The sequence below is a fragment of the Varanus komodoensis genome, unplaced genomic scaffold (genome assembly GCF_004798865.1).
Source record: "Varanus komodoensis strain SLA01 unplaced genomic scaffold, ASM479886v1 scaffold62, whole genome shotgun sequence".
Lineage (NCBI taxonomy): Eukaryota > Metazoa > Chordata > Lepidosauria > Squamata > Varanidae > Varanus > Varanus komodoensis.
This window is the reverse complement of record NW_025336248.1, coordinates 3,743,744-3,760,212: the sequence shown is the minus strand read 5'-3', so window position 1 is coordinate 3,760,212 and position 16,469 is coordinate 3,743,744. Positions and strand designations below refer to the sequence as shown.

Sequence of the window (16,469 nt, the reverse complement as noted above, 5' to 3'; positions counted from 1 at the left end):
AGGGATGGATTATTTTCCTGCAAATGCTGATGTTAGAGATCTTAAGAAGAAGGGTCCTTAGTTCATCTGCCTAAGGAATAGATGTGTGTGGGTATGTTTGTGTGGGCTTGATGGTGAATTTCAGTCAAAATCTCCATCATTTTGAGATCATAATTTTGGTTAAGAGATGTCAGAAAAAATAGTTGAAGATCTGAAACTGAAACCAAGTGGGAAAAGTCACAAAAACTTTGCAAGAGGTTCAGATGAAAATAGTAGAAACAACTTAATAGATACACAATTGGGGCATTTCTAAGCAAGGTTTTTATTGTGCAGTCAGCATTCCAGCATTGTGAAAGTTTGCAGATGCTTTAGATCATCAGCTGGAGCCTCTATGAATTTTGCATGGGGTGGACATGGGATTGATCTGGGAAAATCTGGTATTTGAGTAAAGGGAATGAAAAGCTACATTCATGGCACAATTCTTGCAAGACACAGCACCACCTTATTGAAATTTAGTGCAATGCATCAACAGTCAAGAAATAAAAGATCTTACATATATTGATCTACCCTTTGTCCCATCAAGAATCCACATGGAGATGCAGCTGTACATTGTACTAAGTGGATGGTTAAAATCTTGCCTGGAAATTGCCCCAAGTTTCCAATGGGAAAAAAATATCAGCTTGATTGGTAGGAACTGGGAAAGAGAGGATTAAGATAGGAAACCTTTGACAGAGTCCCACAAAGGAGAGGGGAGTAATGGTAGAACACATTCAAGAGAGAAATAGAGAGAAAAAGCAAAGGAGAGGAGGAGGAGGAGGAGGAGGAGGCAGCTGCCGCCACCAGAATCAAAGTGGAAAGAAAGTGTTAGAACTACTGGAATTGGGTAATTGATACTAACAGTACTGGACCTGTGGTGGTCAGATTTTGACAAGATCAATCTGAATACACAATAAACCCAGTTTATAGCTTGATTTCCTGAATGCATTTATTTCTGGTTACATACAGTGTTTTTTTTCTTTTGCACATAGTTTTTGTATCTTTATAAATAGGATAACTTTATGCATTTAACATTCTGTAAACTGGTAAACACTATTTCTTGAATTGCTGTGCCCATTGTTCTGATTTTTTTAAATTGCACCCCGTAATTTCCAAAGTCAGTTTCACAAAGTACTTTGCAATATACAGACAGACAGACAGACAGAGAGACCTTTTGAGAACTCCAGATGTCTGTACTTCTGTGGGTGTGTCTATTTGGAGTCTAGGAAATATTCAGGATACATCTGTTGGCCATGCTAGCAGATATCTACACTATGCAGTGCCCTGCAGGAGCTGCAGTAAGTTTATTTTCACCATTGGAGCCATTTGACAGCTGTCTGAATGTGAGCTGTCAAATGAATCCAAATGTACAAGTGATCTTTATATGTGGAAATGAAGTGGTACCTTCTTCACCTCCTCTGTGGCAAGATCCTCATTGTCTTTTTGTTGGATTTTGCTGCCCCGAGTGTGCCCTCAGTTTCGCACTTGTACCTGAGATTGTACCATTTTGGGAGCATGCAAAAGTGAAAGCTGCTTCTGACAGCTATAATTTTAGAGTGAGATTTGGAAAAGATCACAAATGCATTTCTTGGCAGAAAACTGTACAAGCAGATGGGTTCTTTCCTCAATTGTAAATCCTATTTATACCTTTCTTAATTTTTAATTGACTCATTAATCGAAAAGAGACATCTTTCCACATTAACTAGAGATTGTGAGCCAGCTGAAATTATCATAGGAGGGTATGCTAAAGATTGTGACCCCCAAGGAATATCTTTAGAAAGTGCTTTCACCTCCCCTGCTTTGACTGGCTGATTAAGGCAAAAGACTGATACTTTTTGCCCCACACTCAGTGTGTGTGTTTCCTTCTGAATAGGAGGATCTATTTATACATTCTGATTGGGGCAGCATACAGGATCAAAAGATGGGTTCCAATATATATGAGATCATCTGATGAATTGCAAATCTGCTTTTGGTGAAGTGGTTTGGATCATCTCTCAACCCACAGCTAACCTCCTAACAACTCAACTCTCCTCCCGTCTTCAGAAGGGCTGCCAAAATCAGCTTAGCTCTCTGGTCATTGATGTGATCTACATGCACAGAAATCTGCTGTGTAGGATCAGACAATTTCTCCCCCTCAATAGGACCCCAGTACTCCTTGTCATGATCTTCCAGTCATCAGCTGTCTTCTGTTCAGCCCAAGTCACATGTTCAGTGGCTACAGCCCAAGAGAAATTCATCAAGACTTAACACATTGTGACTCCGTGCTGCCAGCCTTAACGAGACACTTCGAGAAATGAGCACTTGCTTCAATACAGCATGAATGGGACCCAAGGTATTCTCAAGCATTTACCCTACTTAGATCCATGCCACTTCTTCCAGCAAGTTAGAGAACAGTTCTGGAAGCTTCAGGACTGGAGATTCGACCTCTGTCACTGCTCATACAATCAACATTGCCTCATTCATTGAAGTGGTGTGATGGTGTTTTTCGAAAGCACACTTTTTCCAAAGTTCAATGTTTACCCCCACCTCCTACATTTGGATCTTATCCAGGATCAAGGCCAAAACCATTGAACTTTAGGACACCTTGCCCTTCTCATGCTCTCTGTCTCCTTGTTTGGCAGCCCATCCTTGCCCCCACTCTTCTAGAATGTCACTCCATTGCATAAGCAAAACATTCACAAGTCTCATTTGTTTGGTACACAGAGTCCATCTTAAAAGCTTAGAAACATGATATTTTCTCCTGTATCCTACAGGCATTTGAACCAGGCATGCAAAATTCCTCCAGGGAACTTTGCCAGCATTATTTCTCCAAATCTTGAAACCCAGTTTGAGTTTGGGGAAATCCTGTACTGTGCCATTAACCTGGGCATTTTGAATACCAGGTGTCAACTTCATCATGTTCTCAACCACTGGACAAACATGTGGACCAGATTCCTCAGCATAGTTTCCTCCTCCCTTAGTCAATTCATCTTCTGAGGATGTTTTTATCAATCCCAAATTTCAGCAATGTTCTATTTCCATTGAGTAGATAAAGAAGATAAAAAGGTGTTGTTGCTCATGCTAAAATGCTATTAAGTTTGTGCCTCCCAAGGTCTTCCAGCCCAGGGCCTCCATTTTCTTTAATCTGAGATTACTCACAACAACAACCCTGTGAGAGCTGAGAATTCAGGGAGAGTAGAATGGGATCCCCAAATTATTTGGACCCAGTTCTGATCCTATGGGCTCTAATAATATATAGTTGCCTCTACTGCAAATTTCTCTGGAGTTCCTGCCCAGCACATTTAACCACTGCACAACACTGCCTCTCAAACAGGAAAATAACAGAACAAGGACAATCACTCTGACAATAATTATGCAATGACAAACACTGCCAGACTGATAATCTCCCATCTAATTATGCAAATTACTGGTTTCTGATCAGATGCTCCCTGATTTTCCATGGCCAGCTCCCAAGATCAATAATCAACAACCAGCATTGGTAAAAAGATTCAGACCCATTGTTATGTTCACCTCTCAACCTTGTGTGCAGACTTTCCGACTGTGCATGCTTTCTATTCAGGATTTATGCGACCATTCAAAATTCAAAGTGGGTGCTAGATAAATGGTTCATATGAATCTATAAAAAATTCCAGATGAGGGAGATGAAGTGAGCTTTGCTGAAGAGGTTTTCTCAGCAGGATGCTCAAGGTGATGCTAGTTCTGTCACTGCTTCTTCTATGTCGAACTGTGTGCAAGAGAAATTCTACCAGTTGCATCACAACCAATGAAGCCCTCTCTATTCTGCATAGATTTTACCAGCCAGGCAACCTTGTAATTGGGGGGATTGTTTCTCAGGTCATCTCCCTTCATAATCAGCTCACCTTCATGGAAAAACCTGGACAGACACTGGCTGGTGAATTCATGTAAGGCACAGTTCCCCACCACCACCCCTCATTATCTCTCTCCAGCACTCCCTGTAATAGATTCTAATTATACATAATGGTGAAAGTATCACTAATAATCCAGAAAAAAATAACTTGCTGATGTAAGAAAGATAGCATCCCAACAAGCTTCAGGGTTTTGCTCTATTTGTTCCACATGCCATCTTCAATATTTTGTGTTGCACAGCTCCTGGTACAGAATTTTCCTATTGGGAGGTCACTGAAATGAATGGATCCCATGCATTTCACCGGGGGGGCTTCCCCGACCAGGTACACACCAGGACTTTTGCTCTACTACCCCTGGATGTCCTAATGTTCAACCATGGTCTGAAGATGAATAGAGTTGAAACCTAAAATCTCAAGTGCATGCTAGGTTAAAGGGACAAGCCTGGTTTTTTTCAGAAACATTGTAAAGCAATCTACCATAAAGTTTGCTCACCAAAGAATTTTTATCATGGAAGGATTTAGAGACACAGTCTTGTCTCCACTTATTCACACTCTACTATTTAGAATTTGACTATTCTTCCCTGTAGAATATAAGGGGTTCTCATTGTTTTGACACACCTAGAATTTTGCCTTCAAGGTAGATGATACTGCTTATGCATGGTAATACCCATGCAAGATCATTTCTACTTTCCTCTTGCAAAGTTGTAGGGATAGATGCACTCCAAATGAATCACTTCAGAAAGAGCTTCAGCACCAGGTTGTATGGATTATGAATAAATGAATGTTCTTTAACCAAGTAAATTAAAATCTCTACGCTGCAAGGTAATATGATTTTGTATCAATGTATACCTCTGGTTTTCCTGAACATTTTGGTATTAAGCTTCCCAGTGATGAGCCTAGACTGTGTTCAGGTTGGTAAGGTCAGGCCTCTTTGAGATAATTTTTAAAAAAGAAAAAATCCACCAAACTTTCCATATGAGCTTTTCCTGTTCTACTGGTTTTTGTAGCTGTTGCTTGTATGCAAAGAAGCCAGCTACAATTAATGCACACAACACTGTATTCAGAACTGCCTTATCTCAAAATCATTGGTCAAATATCAGTTTCAAAGTTCTTACCTTTTCTAACTTCCCTCTATTATATTCCTTTCCAATTTCCTATGCTGATTTTGAGCTATCCCTCTTTCCGGGAAGCATAAAGGTAATGGTGACATAGAGTGCAATACATGCAGCTGTTGGTTTCCAGATGAAACAACCTGTGCCTCTTCTTCCAGTTCTGTCTCTAAGAACTACCAGCATGTCCTGGCCTTGGCTTTTGCTGTGAAGGAGATCAATGAGAACCCCCACATCTTACCCAATATCTCCCTGGGCTTCCACATCCTCAATAGCTACTACACAGCCAAGACGACCTTCAAGGCCACCCTCAACCTGCTTTCCACACAACATAGGCTTGTCCCCAACTACAAGTGTCATGACCAGACTGTTCTAATAGCTGTCATTGGGGGATGCCTCTCCGAAATCTCTGCCAATGTGGCCATCCTTTCAGCAATCTGGAAGACTCCACAGGTAAGCCCTCTCATGGGGCTCTGGGGTTTTTGCAGATGTGTCCAACCATCTTTTTTATTTTAGTGAAGCTTCAGTGAAAGACTGCATGATCTTCCATTCAGCACACTCATGAAATGCAGGGAAAGTGTATTCTCAGAATGTCAGGAAACAGTACATCAACAATGCCCACTCTTCCAATTGGAAAGAGATTTTGGGTGTGCTGCAAAAAAGGGTGGATAAAGATCAATGTTTAAACAAAATCAAATAATCAGTTTTTTTTTAAATGTTTATGTAAATCAGATTTTTTAATTTAAATTGAATTTAAAACAGTAAAACATGTTTTGAGGAAAAATCTAAGGATGATTTTCTGTTTAGGATACATTGTAGTCTAAAGGTTTTTCATCATGAAATAAGTGTTAGTTTTTAATTATATAGTATGTAGCTGTGTATTTATATAATGTTCATTTTTTCCTTAAATGAATTTCATTAGTCCATTCATAATGTCATCCACTTTCAGAGGTTTCTGTAAGATTATTGGGCATTTTTTCTATCTAGGGGATATTATCACAGATGCTTGGTTTTACAGTACTCATAACTCTGAATCTGTGTCTGCAGAGATCACATACCTCTTCTTCACAGCAAAAACATAAAATAAACATACAGAGTTAACAAAAAGACCCCAATCCCATTTTTTTTTCAAATCCATGTACACAGAATCAAGCCCTTACCTTTTAAGTGCTAAATTTCAAAAAAAATTAAGTGCAGAGAAGGAGATATTTGAGAGTGGAATAGATCTGCACATGAAGCTAAGTGTGAACAGGGAGGGGTAAGCAGTAAAAATGAAAGTGAAACCTTTGAGCAGAACACTCCACAAGTACATGCATCCTTTTGTGTACAGCCTGAGGTTTATCATTTATTTATTTATTTATTTATTTAAAGTTTTTATATGTCATCACAATACTGAAAGTGTCTGGATGGCTTCCAAAAAACAAAGCAACCATATACAGTTAACAACACACAACATGCCACAACACACTGCATCCAATAAATGATGATATAAACAAGGTTAAAACCAATTAATTGTTAAAATATTGGGAAAACATTTACCTGGCAGAGAAAAACTGTATTATCAGCAGGCCATACAAGAGAGTCAGTTTGGGAAAGTTTTAATGAAGCTTCTCAACTTACAGGTAAGGCATGCATGCAAAAACGTGATTTAAATTTATTCTTGTGGACTAGTGATTTAGGTCATGATTTAATGGCAATGTAAATAGATTGAATTTACAGTAAATCAAATCCACCCTGGTGCCAATGGACTCTGCATCAAGGCTTGCTGCTCATTATTTGTTTATTACTGAAAGAGATGAAGATATAGAAAGATCATATTTGAGACTTGTGCTTGACACTAAAGGAAGGGGAGTTAACACTTCAGAACTTTAAAATGTAGAGTAGTAGCAAGATTATTGTATTTACATATAGCCCAGTACAAGCTTACATAACCAAAATACAGTTCAGCAGATAAAACCATAAAACTAATCTAAGAAAATGTGGTACTAAAAAAGGACTGACCATATATCAGGACACTATCTCCTTCAGATCTTTCTTAGCTCTAATCTCGGATACAAAGGTGAAAAGAGGGCCTCTATACAGCACATGTGCATCAAAATCTGATAACAAGAACACTATTTTCCAAGACTCTGAATAAGTATTAGAGGCATGTAGAATACCAGTCAGAAATTTATCTCTCGACTCACTATATAGAGAGCAATGAATGATGTAATGCAATACATTTTCCACTTCAAGTGATCCACAGATACAGAAATGGCACTCCGTAGGTATTTGAGAATAGTGACCAAAGATGAGAGCTATATGCATGGTTTGGTAGTGAAGGGTTGTAAAGACCACCCTAAAGTTGTAGTTAAAGATGTTAGCTAGATAATTGGATCAAAATGTTCATACTTAATTTAATCCAAGGAGCAACTTTGGAATTTGAAATTCATGATCAATCAGTTAGAGCATCTGAACAGATTATGCATTCCCTAAAATGAGAACTGTCAACTGTAGCACTTAGACTATCACTGGGGATGGAGTATCTATCAAGAATACAGTTGAAAAACCTGGATCATTTGGGCTATTTTGATAGTAGTACATTAAATGATTTATAGCCTAAAGAATTGAGACCATCAGAGCTGTTCCTATTCTAATGTTTTATAACTGATAGCTGTGTGCAAGCCCTAAGAGAGAGGAACTCTGTTTCTGCTTTCAGCAGGCCAATCAAGGTACCCTTATGTAGGGCAAGAATACACATTAAAAAGAGATTTTGAATTATCTTCAGGCTAGATAGAATGTTCTCATTCCATCCCCATACTTGGATGGCATATAAGAGCTGGAGAACAGCCTTGCACTTGAATAACTTCAATGCTGGATCTATCAAGCATCCACCCCAGGTTTGGAAGAAATGCAAGACTGATCCTACAAAACTAAGTGCTGTAGATTTGACCATTTCCTAGTGGAGTTTCCAATTTAAGGTAACCCTGAAGATATTTAAAGAAATATTGCTTGATTAGATCATCAAGGATGCTCCAAGAGCTCTGGTTCAAATGCTCTGGTTCCGTCCACCCCCCCCCCAAAAAAAAAACCATTACTTTGTTAGTGTAATTTACATTAAGATCTTCTTCCTTACAATACTGTTCTAATTGCTAAACTTCTTAGACCAATTTTAGTTTGAGAAATCAGGATCCTATCATCAGGATATAACAACATTAAGAATTTTACTTGGCCCAATAATGGGAGTGTAAATTGTGGTCCTGATACAATCTCTACTATAGTCTTTATATATACATTGAATAATAAGGAGGCCAGCACACACCCCGCGTCACTCCTTTTCTGATAGGAAGTTCGTTGGTTAGAGAAGCTGAAGTTCCCACCCTAATTTGTATGATCATGTCTCTGTGGAACTTTCAGAGAAGAGAAAGAAGTCTCTTATCAATATTCATTGTGGCAAGCTTTGACTATAAGTATGACCTATTGATGGAATAAAATGAGGCTGCCAGGCCAACAAACGCAATGTAGAGCATGTTTGTATACCTGTTCATACTGAAATGGGCCAGTTGAAGTAATGTTTGGCTATGGTCAATGGTTCTGTGGCCTTTTCAGAAAACAGCTTATGCTGGGGGTAGGACGTGCTTTGTATTGACCCAGTTTTCCAATTTTGACAAGAAAGATTTACTATTAAGTTTTGTCAATACATCCAATAATCTTATTGGTTTATAATTCTGAGGATTCATTCTATCCCCTTTTTTATGAATGAGTACTACAATGCTTACCTTCCAGCTGGATGGGATTTGAACTGTTTCATTAATCAGTGATAAAATTCTGGCCAGAACTGGGGGCCACCACTTTGGGAAGGCATTAAAGAGATGAGGTGGCAGGATGTCCTTTCCTGGAGGATTTCTGAGCTTCAGAGGGGCACTTTGGCATCTAATTTCAGAAACAGAAGCTGGCGACCACTCTGATACTGTCCTAAGTGGCAGGAAGTCATCCTCTTGCTGTTCATTAATCCCTTCTACTGATGAATAATGAGACCCAAAGACACTACTAAAGTGTAAAGCCCAAACATGACTTGGTACATAAGAATCAGCCTGACAGTACAGACTGCTCTTCTTGATAGCAACCAGTTCCCAGAAACAGGAGTCTTTTTTTTTTTTTTTTTTAATCTGCTCAAACTAGCTCCCTCCAAAAGAACTTGGTGTGTTCCATTTTGTTTTGGTTAATCAAGTTTTTATACTGAGACCTAAGTCATGAAAGGTTAGACAATCTGCCTTCCCTACTATGCATAACTTGTCTCATAACATGCAGGGTTTTGTTTTTTAGTAATTTACATTCACTGTCAAATCAGACATTTTGGGTGTGGGTTATCAATTTTTTGGCCTATCGTCACTGAGATTAACAGTTACCTCAAGCATCTCCATAAAATGTAAGTATTTCTATGCAGATCACATATGGATCATTCCTGCCAGGAAAAGGTGGCAAAGTCCTGTTCCCTTTCCTGTACCAGATGGTCCCAAAAGAAGCCCAACAGTACATGGGAGTTGTACGGCTTCTTCAGCATTTCAGATGGACTTGGATTGGGCTCTGTGCTGTGGATGATAACAAAGGGGAAAGGTTCTTGCAGACAATGGTGCCTATACTTTCCCAGAATTTCATTTGTGAAGCCTTCATACTGAGAATAACAAAATGGGATTATGTGGACCAGCTGACAGAAGTAATGGTGCAGCACTGGAAAAGCTACAATACTGTCATTGAGAGCAAAGCCAATGTAGTCTTTATATATGGAGAACCTCCATCCTTTCACATGTTAAGTACATTGCTGTTTCTAGCACCCTTCTTGGATTTGCCACCACTGGGGAAAGTGTGTATTATTACCTCCCACTGGGATTTTGCTTTGCATTCTCTTCAAAAGATGTGGGACATGCAAACTTTCCATGGCTCCATATCCTTCTCTGTTCACTCAAATCAGCCATTAGAGTTCCAAATGTTTGAGTACATTTTGAGGCCTTCCAAGGCCAAAGGAGATGGTTTTATTCTGGACTTCTGGGAACAGGCATTCAACTGTTTACTAAAAATGCCCGATGGGAGGGAGGAGGGCAAGGAGATCTGCTCAGGGCATGAGAAGCTGGAGAGCCTTCCTGGAACGTTCTTTGAAATGGAGATGACTGGCCACAGCTATAATGTGTACAATGCTGTCTATGCTGTTGCACATGCTTTGCATGCCATCTATGATACCAGATTCAAAGGCAGAAGACTGGCAGAAAGAGAGGTTCTAGCACATCAGAATGTGCAACCATGGCAGGTAAGTGCGTAACAACACCTTATAGCAAAAGAGGTTTAAATCTCACAGTGTAGAAATAACAGGGACTCTAATTCTACATATAACAAAATGGTTTCTGTCCATACATTTAAAGCCTCAGAGTGTTAGTAATAGTTGGAGTATATCCACCTAAATCGATGGGACTGTAGATTTCAGTTTCCCTACACTACACATGCCAAATCCAGATCCAGCATATTTCTTGAGGCAACATGAAATTTGGATCCAATCCAGTTAATTGTGATTTTTAAAATGATTATTCAGAATCTGCTTCCAACAATGATCAAGATGGAAGGCAAATGCTGCCATAGTATTCAAAGGAACATGACATTGAAATTCAGTACAATTTCAATCCCTCTCCTATTTTTTCTTTTAACTTAGCTCCATCACTTTCTAAGCAGCATCTGGTTCAATAACAGTGCTGGAGACATTGTGCATTTTAATGAACATGGAGAATTGGTTACACAGTTTGATGTTACCAACTGGCTGATGTTCCCCAATGGCTCCATGGCTAGAGTGAAAGTTGGAAGCCTGGTCCCCCAGGCTCCTGCAGGACAAGAGTTAACCATTGATGATGACCAAATCAGGTGGCACACAAGTTTTAATCAGGTGAGCCACAGCTGCAAATGCTTACATCTTTAAGCATGCCTCTTGATCTACATGACATTTTTAAGTGATTTGATGGCTAAGTGATGCCTTAAAGTAGGAGATACGGTTTGGTAATGGAGAATGTGACCCTTTCATTCTTGTGGCAGATACTCAGAAGTGCACAAATGATGATGCTTATGAGCAGAGCAGCAATAATTAGTGAGCCCAGATTATTGAGCTTCTCTTTACTAGACGGCTCACTTTCCTACCAAAGGCCCAATTAAAAGAGGATGGGATGCCCAAGCAGTTCTTTTAGATCTTGGGATCCCTGGGCTCACACATTCTTAGTGAAAATGATCCTCTTGGGACTGTGTTCAATCAATCCTGTCTGAAACGTGTACATTAATTAGGGAGTGCAATTCAATTTCCTCTCAAATCCTTGTTGAAGTCTATGCATTGCATATGTGCACATCTGATCACTTCATCTTGTCAACTCCATGTTTTTGAACAGGGGGTGCCCACTTCTAAGTGCAATGACTACTGTTATCCAGGCTACAGCAGGAAAAAGAAGGAGCAGGAGAAATTTTGCTGCTATGACTGTGCTCCATGTCCAGAAGGCATGATCTCTCACATGAAGGGTATGAAACCCAAAGTGCACATACATCCCCTTTATGTAATGATGTATTTATTTAGAGAATGTGTGATGTAGATGAATGTTGTCCTTAACACAGATATCTTTTAAAAGAATCAAATGAACATCCATATTGGCCTCTATCCCTTCCTACATACAAAAACTCCTGCAGAATTCCCATGTAGGGTGTTTTGTATTCTTGCAGAAAAATGGAAAGATATAAATATCATGTGAATCTATGAATAAACAGCCTTTTTTACCACTTTATGTACAAGATGTTAACCAAAATACAACTTTGATCTGATCTTGTGAAGATCAATGACCAGCCCTTGCAGCTTTGGGCAGGGGTTTGGGGAGGGGACTTGATTGGTTCATTTAACCAGCATCATTAAATAATTTTCCTTTCTTTCCTTTCTTCCAGATATGGATGCTTGCAACAAATGTCTAGATGATCAATACACCAACAAGGAACAAACGCAATGTCTTCCCAAGATTCTGAGCTACCTCTCTTATGAAGAAGCTCTAGGCATCACATTGACTAGCTTGGCTATTTCATTCTCTTTCATCACAATGTTCGTGCTTGGCACTTTTCTCAAGCACAAGGACACCCCCATAGTCAAAGCCAACAACCGAAGCATCACCTACATCCTTCTCACCTCCCTCCTTCTTTGCTTCCTTTCCACCTTGCTTTTCATTGGGCAGCCTGCAAAGGTGACCTGTCTCCTGCGACAAATGGCTTTCAGCATTGTCTTCTCTGTGGCCCTTTCCAGCATCTTGGCCAAAACCATCACTGTGCTTCTGGCGTTTGTGGCTACAAAGCCAGGGTCCAGCATGAGGAAAAGAATGGGGAAAGGACTAGCCAATTCCATTGCCCTTTCTGGCTCCTTAATTCAAGCAGCCATTTGTTCACTTTGGCTAGGCACGAACCCTCCATTTCCAGATGTGGACATGCATTCACTGGATGACAAAATCATTCTGGAATGCAATGAAGGGTCTGCCCCCATGTTTTATTGTATCTTGGGCTTCTTGGGATCCCTGGCTATAGTCAGCTTCTCTGTGGCTTTCCTAGCCAGGAAGTTGCCTGATGCTTTCAATGAGGCCAAGTTCATCACCTTCAGCATGCTGGTCTTCTGCAGTGTGTGGTTGTCCTTTGTTCCAGCCTACCTGAGCACCAAAGGAAAATACGTGGTGGCTGTGGAAATCTTTGCCATCTTGTCATCCAGTGCTGGACTGCTGGGTTGCATCTTTGGCCCCAAATGCTATATTATTGTACTCAGGCCTGAGCTGAACAGCAGGGAGCACCTAATAAGAAGGAAAAACTGAACAGATTGATTGTTTGCCTGCAAATACTGAAAATTATTTTAATGGAAATGCTGATGGTACATATGTTAACAGATTCTGGAAAAGAAAATTTATTCCATTCAGGTTTGAATACATTTGTGTTGGTCAGTTTCAGTTATGAAGGCAAACAGTTAAATGTGAAGCATTTGCTAAAATTAGAGGTGTTTCATAAATCTGCAACTGAGAGTAAAGATGCAAGAACAGTTTGTGGAGGTTCATTTGAATCTCAGAGGAAAAGCTTAGTAGATACTCAACCGGAACTTTGCCCAGCAAGATTTTAAATGTGCACACACCATACTACCCTCGTGGTAGATTGCAGATGGTTAAGACCATTAGCCAGACCCTGTATTCTTTTTTGCATGGAATGGAGTGGGTCTGGGCCAGCATAATCTGGTGCTTAGCAGAAAGTGAATGAAATTATGGTATTGCATGATTTCTCATATGATGAGTTTTTTATTTTCTTTTGCACTTTGTCTTGGTACCCTTTGTATTTTTGGTCTTAACAGTACTGGACCTACAATGGTGACATTTTGACTGGATAAATGAATACACATGAAACACACTCTAGCTAGATTTGTGGGATGCATGGATTTTTGGTTATTTTATTAAAGTATTTCTAATACATTGCATCTTTTTGCATCTTGAGCTTGTATCCTGATGCATATGAAAAGATCTACTGATTTTTCGTAATCCATCTTGATGTTTTATAATAATTAGATGCCACAAAAACATATTTAAAATAAATAAATAAATAAATTTACTTTTTAAATTGAATTTATAATCTGCTATTAGTCTGAAGACTCCCTAAGTGGATTGTAACAGTTTACATAAAATAAGATCAAGTCTTAAAACATATTAAAGCAATATAAAATAAAGAATATGCAGCTGAGAGGCCAAATATCAATGTTAAAATATATTAAAATTAAAATCAGTAAAAATCACATCATAATATTAAAGCAATTGTTAAAATAACTGGAGATGACTTTATTGTAAACACTATTTCTTGAAATGTTTTGCCCATTGTTGACATTTTTTTAATTCCTCCCTATAATTTCCACAATCAGGTACAAGAATTCATATGCAAAAATATCTATTGCCACCTTCCTACAACAGCAGATGTCTCTACTTCTATGGGTGTGGATATTAGGAGCTTCAAGCAACATTCAGGTTATATCTGTTGGCCAAATCTAGCAGATATATACCCTGTACATTGCTCCATGGGAACTTATTTATTTATTTAAAACATTTCTATGCCACCCCATCACAACAAAGCCTCAGGGTGGCTCACAACATACATAAAATACAATCAATAATTTAAAAACTGGTACCATCTCGGCTATATATTAAAATCTATAAATACAACAATAATAAATTAACAGTTAAAATAACTTTTAAATAAAAGGGTCTTCACCAGGCTCCAAAAAGCAAATAATGATGGACCAGGCAGACCTCTCTGGGGAGTGCATTCCATAGGTGGGGCACCAACTCAGAAAGGGTACTCACCCTCCTAATATCCTTCACGGAGGGTTCCCGGAGAAGGACATCTGCTGCCAATCGTAGGGGGCAGGATGGCATATATGGATGCAGACATTCCTTTAGATAACCATGTCCCAAGCTGTTAAGGGCTTTATAAGTGATTACCAACAATTTGAATTGGGCCCAGACTTCAATAGGGAGCCAGTGAAGCTGACGGAGAACTGGGGTTATATGAGAAAAATGCCCAGTCCCCGTCAGCAACCTGGCAGCACTATTTTGTACCAATTGAAGTATCTGGACCATCTTCAAGGGAAGCCCCACGTAGAGTGCATTACAGAAATCTAATCGGGAAGTTATCAACGCGTGGGTCACTGTTGCCAGGCAGTCATTCTCCAGATAGGGACGCAGCTGATGGCTCAGCCAGGGCTGAAGGAAAGCGCTCCTTGCCACCGCCATCACCTGAGCTTCTAACGACACCTCTGGGTCGAGGAGCACTCCCAAGCTGTGAACCCTGTCTCTCAGAGGGAGTACAACCCATTTAGGACAAGGCCCAAGTCCCCCAGCCCGAAGCCCGAACCACCCACTAACAGGACCTCTGTCTTGTCTGGATTGAGCTTCAGTTTATTGGCCCTCATCCAGTCCATTACCTCGGCCAGGCACCAGTTCAGTACAGCCACTGCCTCACCTGGATTGGTTGAAAAAGAGAGGTAGAGCTGGGTATGATCGGCGTACTGATGACTCCACAGCCCACACCTCCTGATGACCTCTCCCAGCGGTTTCATGTAGATGTTAAATAGCAAGGGGGACAAAATGGATCCCTGCAGAACTCCATGGCATAACTGCCATGGTTCAGAGCCATAGTCCCTCAGCACCACCTTCTGGAATTGGCCATTGAGATAGGAGCAGAACCACTGCAAAGTGGTGCCTCCAACTCCCAATCCCGCTAGCCTATCCAGAAGGATACCATGGTCGATGGTATCGAAAGCCACTGAGAGGTCCAGGAAAACCAACAGGGATGCACTCCCCCTGTCTCTCTCCTTGCCCAGGTCATCATACAGGGCGGCCAAGGCAGATTCAGTACCGTACCCGGGTCTGAAGCCAGCCTGAAATGGGTCCAGATAATCAGTTTCATCCAAGAGTGCCTGGATTTGTCCCGCCACCACCCGCTCTAGCACCTTGCCCAGGAACAGAATTTTGGCCACCAGTCTATAATTGGCAACCACCCCTGGATCCAGGGATGCCTTCTTTAGGACTGGCCGGACTACCACCTCCTTTAAAGGGGCAGGCACCCGGCCATCTCTGAAAGAGGCGTTGACCACCTCCAGGATCCAGGTCACAATTCCGTCCTTGGCATTCTTGAGTAGCCAAGATGGGCAAGGGTCTAGAAAGCAGGTGGTAGGACGTATTTGTCCAAACACCTTGTCCACATCGTCAGGCCGCAGCAACTGAAATTCATCCAACAATTGAGGACTCGATGGCGTCATTGGCACCTCCCCAAAAAAATTTGATTCAATAGTAGAGTCCAGATCGTGACGAATCTGAGTGATTTTCTCCCTAAAATGCTTGGTGAAGTTGTCACAGTGAGCCTTCGAGGGTGGCACCAGATCTTTCTTTGGGCCTGGAATTTCCAGCCCCTGCACCACCCGAAAGAGCTCCACCGGACAGCATTGTGAGGAGGCAATGGAAGCGGAGAAGAATTTCTTCTTCGCCACCCTCACCACCACAGCATAGGCCCAATAGTGGGCTCTTAAGTGTGTTTGGTCAGATTCATCCCGTGATCTTCTCCACCTACACTCTAGACATCTCCCAACCCGTTTCATCTCCCATAATTCAGGTGTATACCAAGGAGATGAACGGGCTCTGCCAGGTGGGAGAGGATGCTTAGGAGCGATCATGTCAATAGCCCTGGTCATCTCCCCATTCTATAGTTCAACCAAGGCATTGACAGGAGCACCAACCTTGTGAACCAGAAAATCCCCCAGAGCCTTCAGGAATCCATCAGTACGTTTCTTTTCTCCTTTGGAACCATTTGACAGGAGTCCAAATGTGAGCTGTGAAACAGATTCAAAGACACACATGCCCTTCAACTCTGAGAATGAGGTGGTACCTTGTTCACCTCATCAGTGACAGGTTCTTCATTGCCT

The 16,469-nt window shown here is 40.7% G+C and overlaps 1 protein-coding gene across 1 annotated transcript; it reads left to right on the top strand.

Moving 5' to 3' along the window:
• Positions 1–9,479: 9,479 nt before the first annotated feature.
• LOC123033468 (vomeronasal type-2 receptor 26-like) lies at positions 9,480–12,831 on the top strand. The gene is made up of 4 exons (XM_044450074.1): positions 9,480–10,274; positions 10,671–10,898; positions 11,389–11,515; positions 11,930–12,831. Exons 1-4 carry the CDS (start codon positions 9,480–9,482, stop codon positions 12,829–12,831), a joined length of 2,052 nt encoding a protein of 683 aa, XP_044306009.1.
• The last annotated feature ends 3,638 nt before the right edge of the window (positions 12,832–16,469 follow it).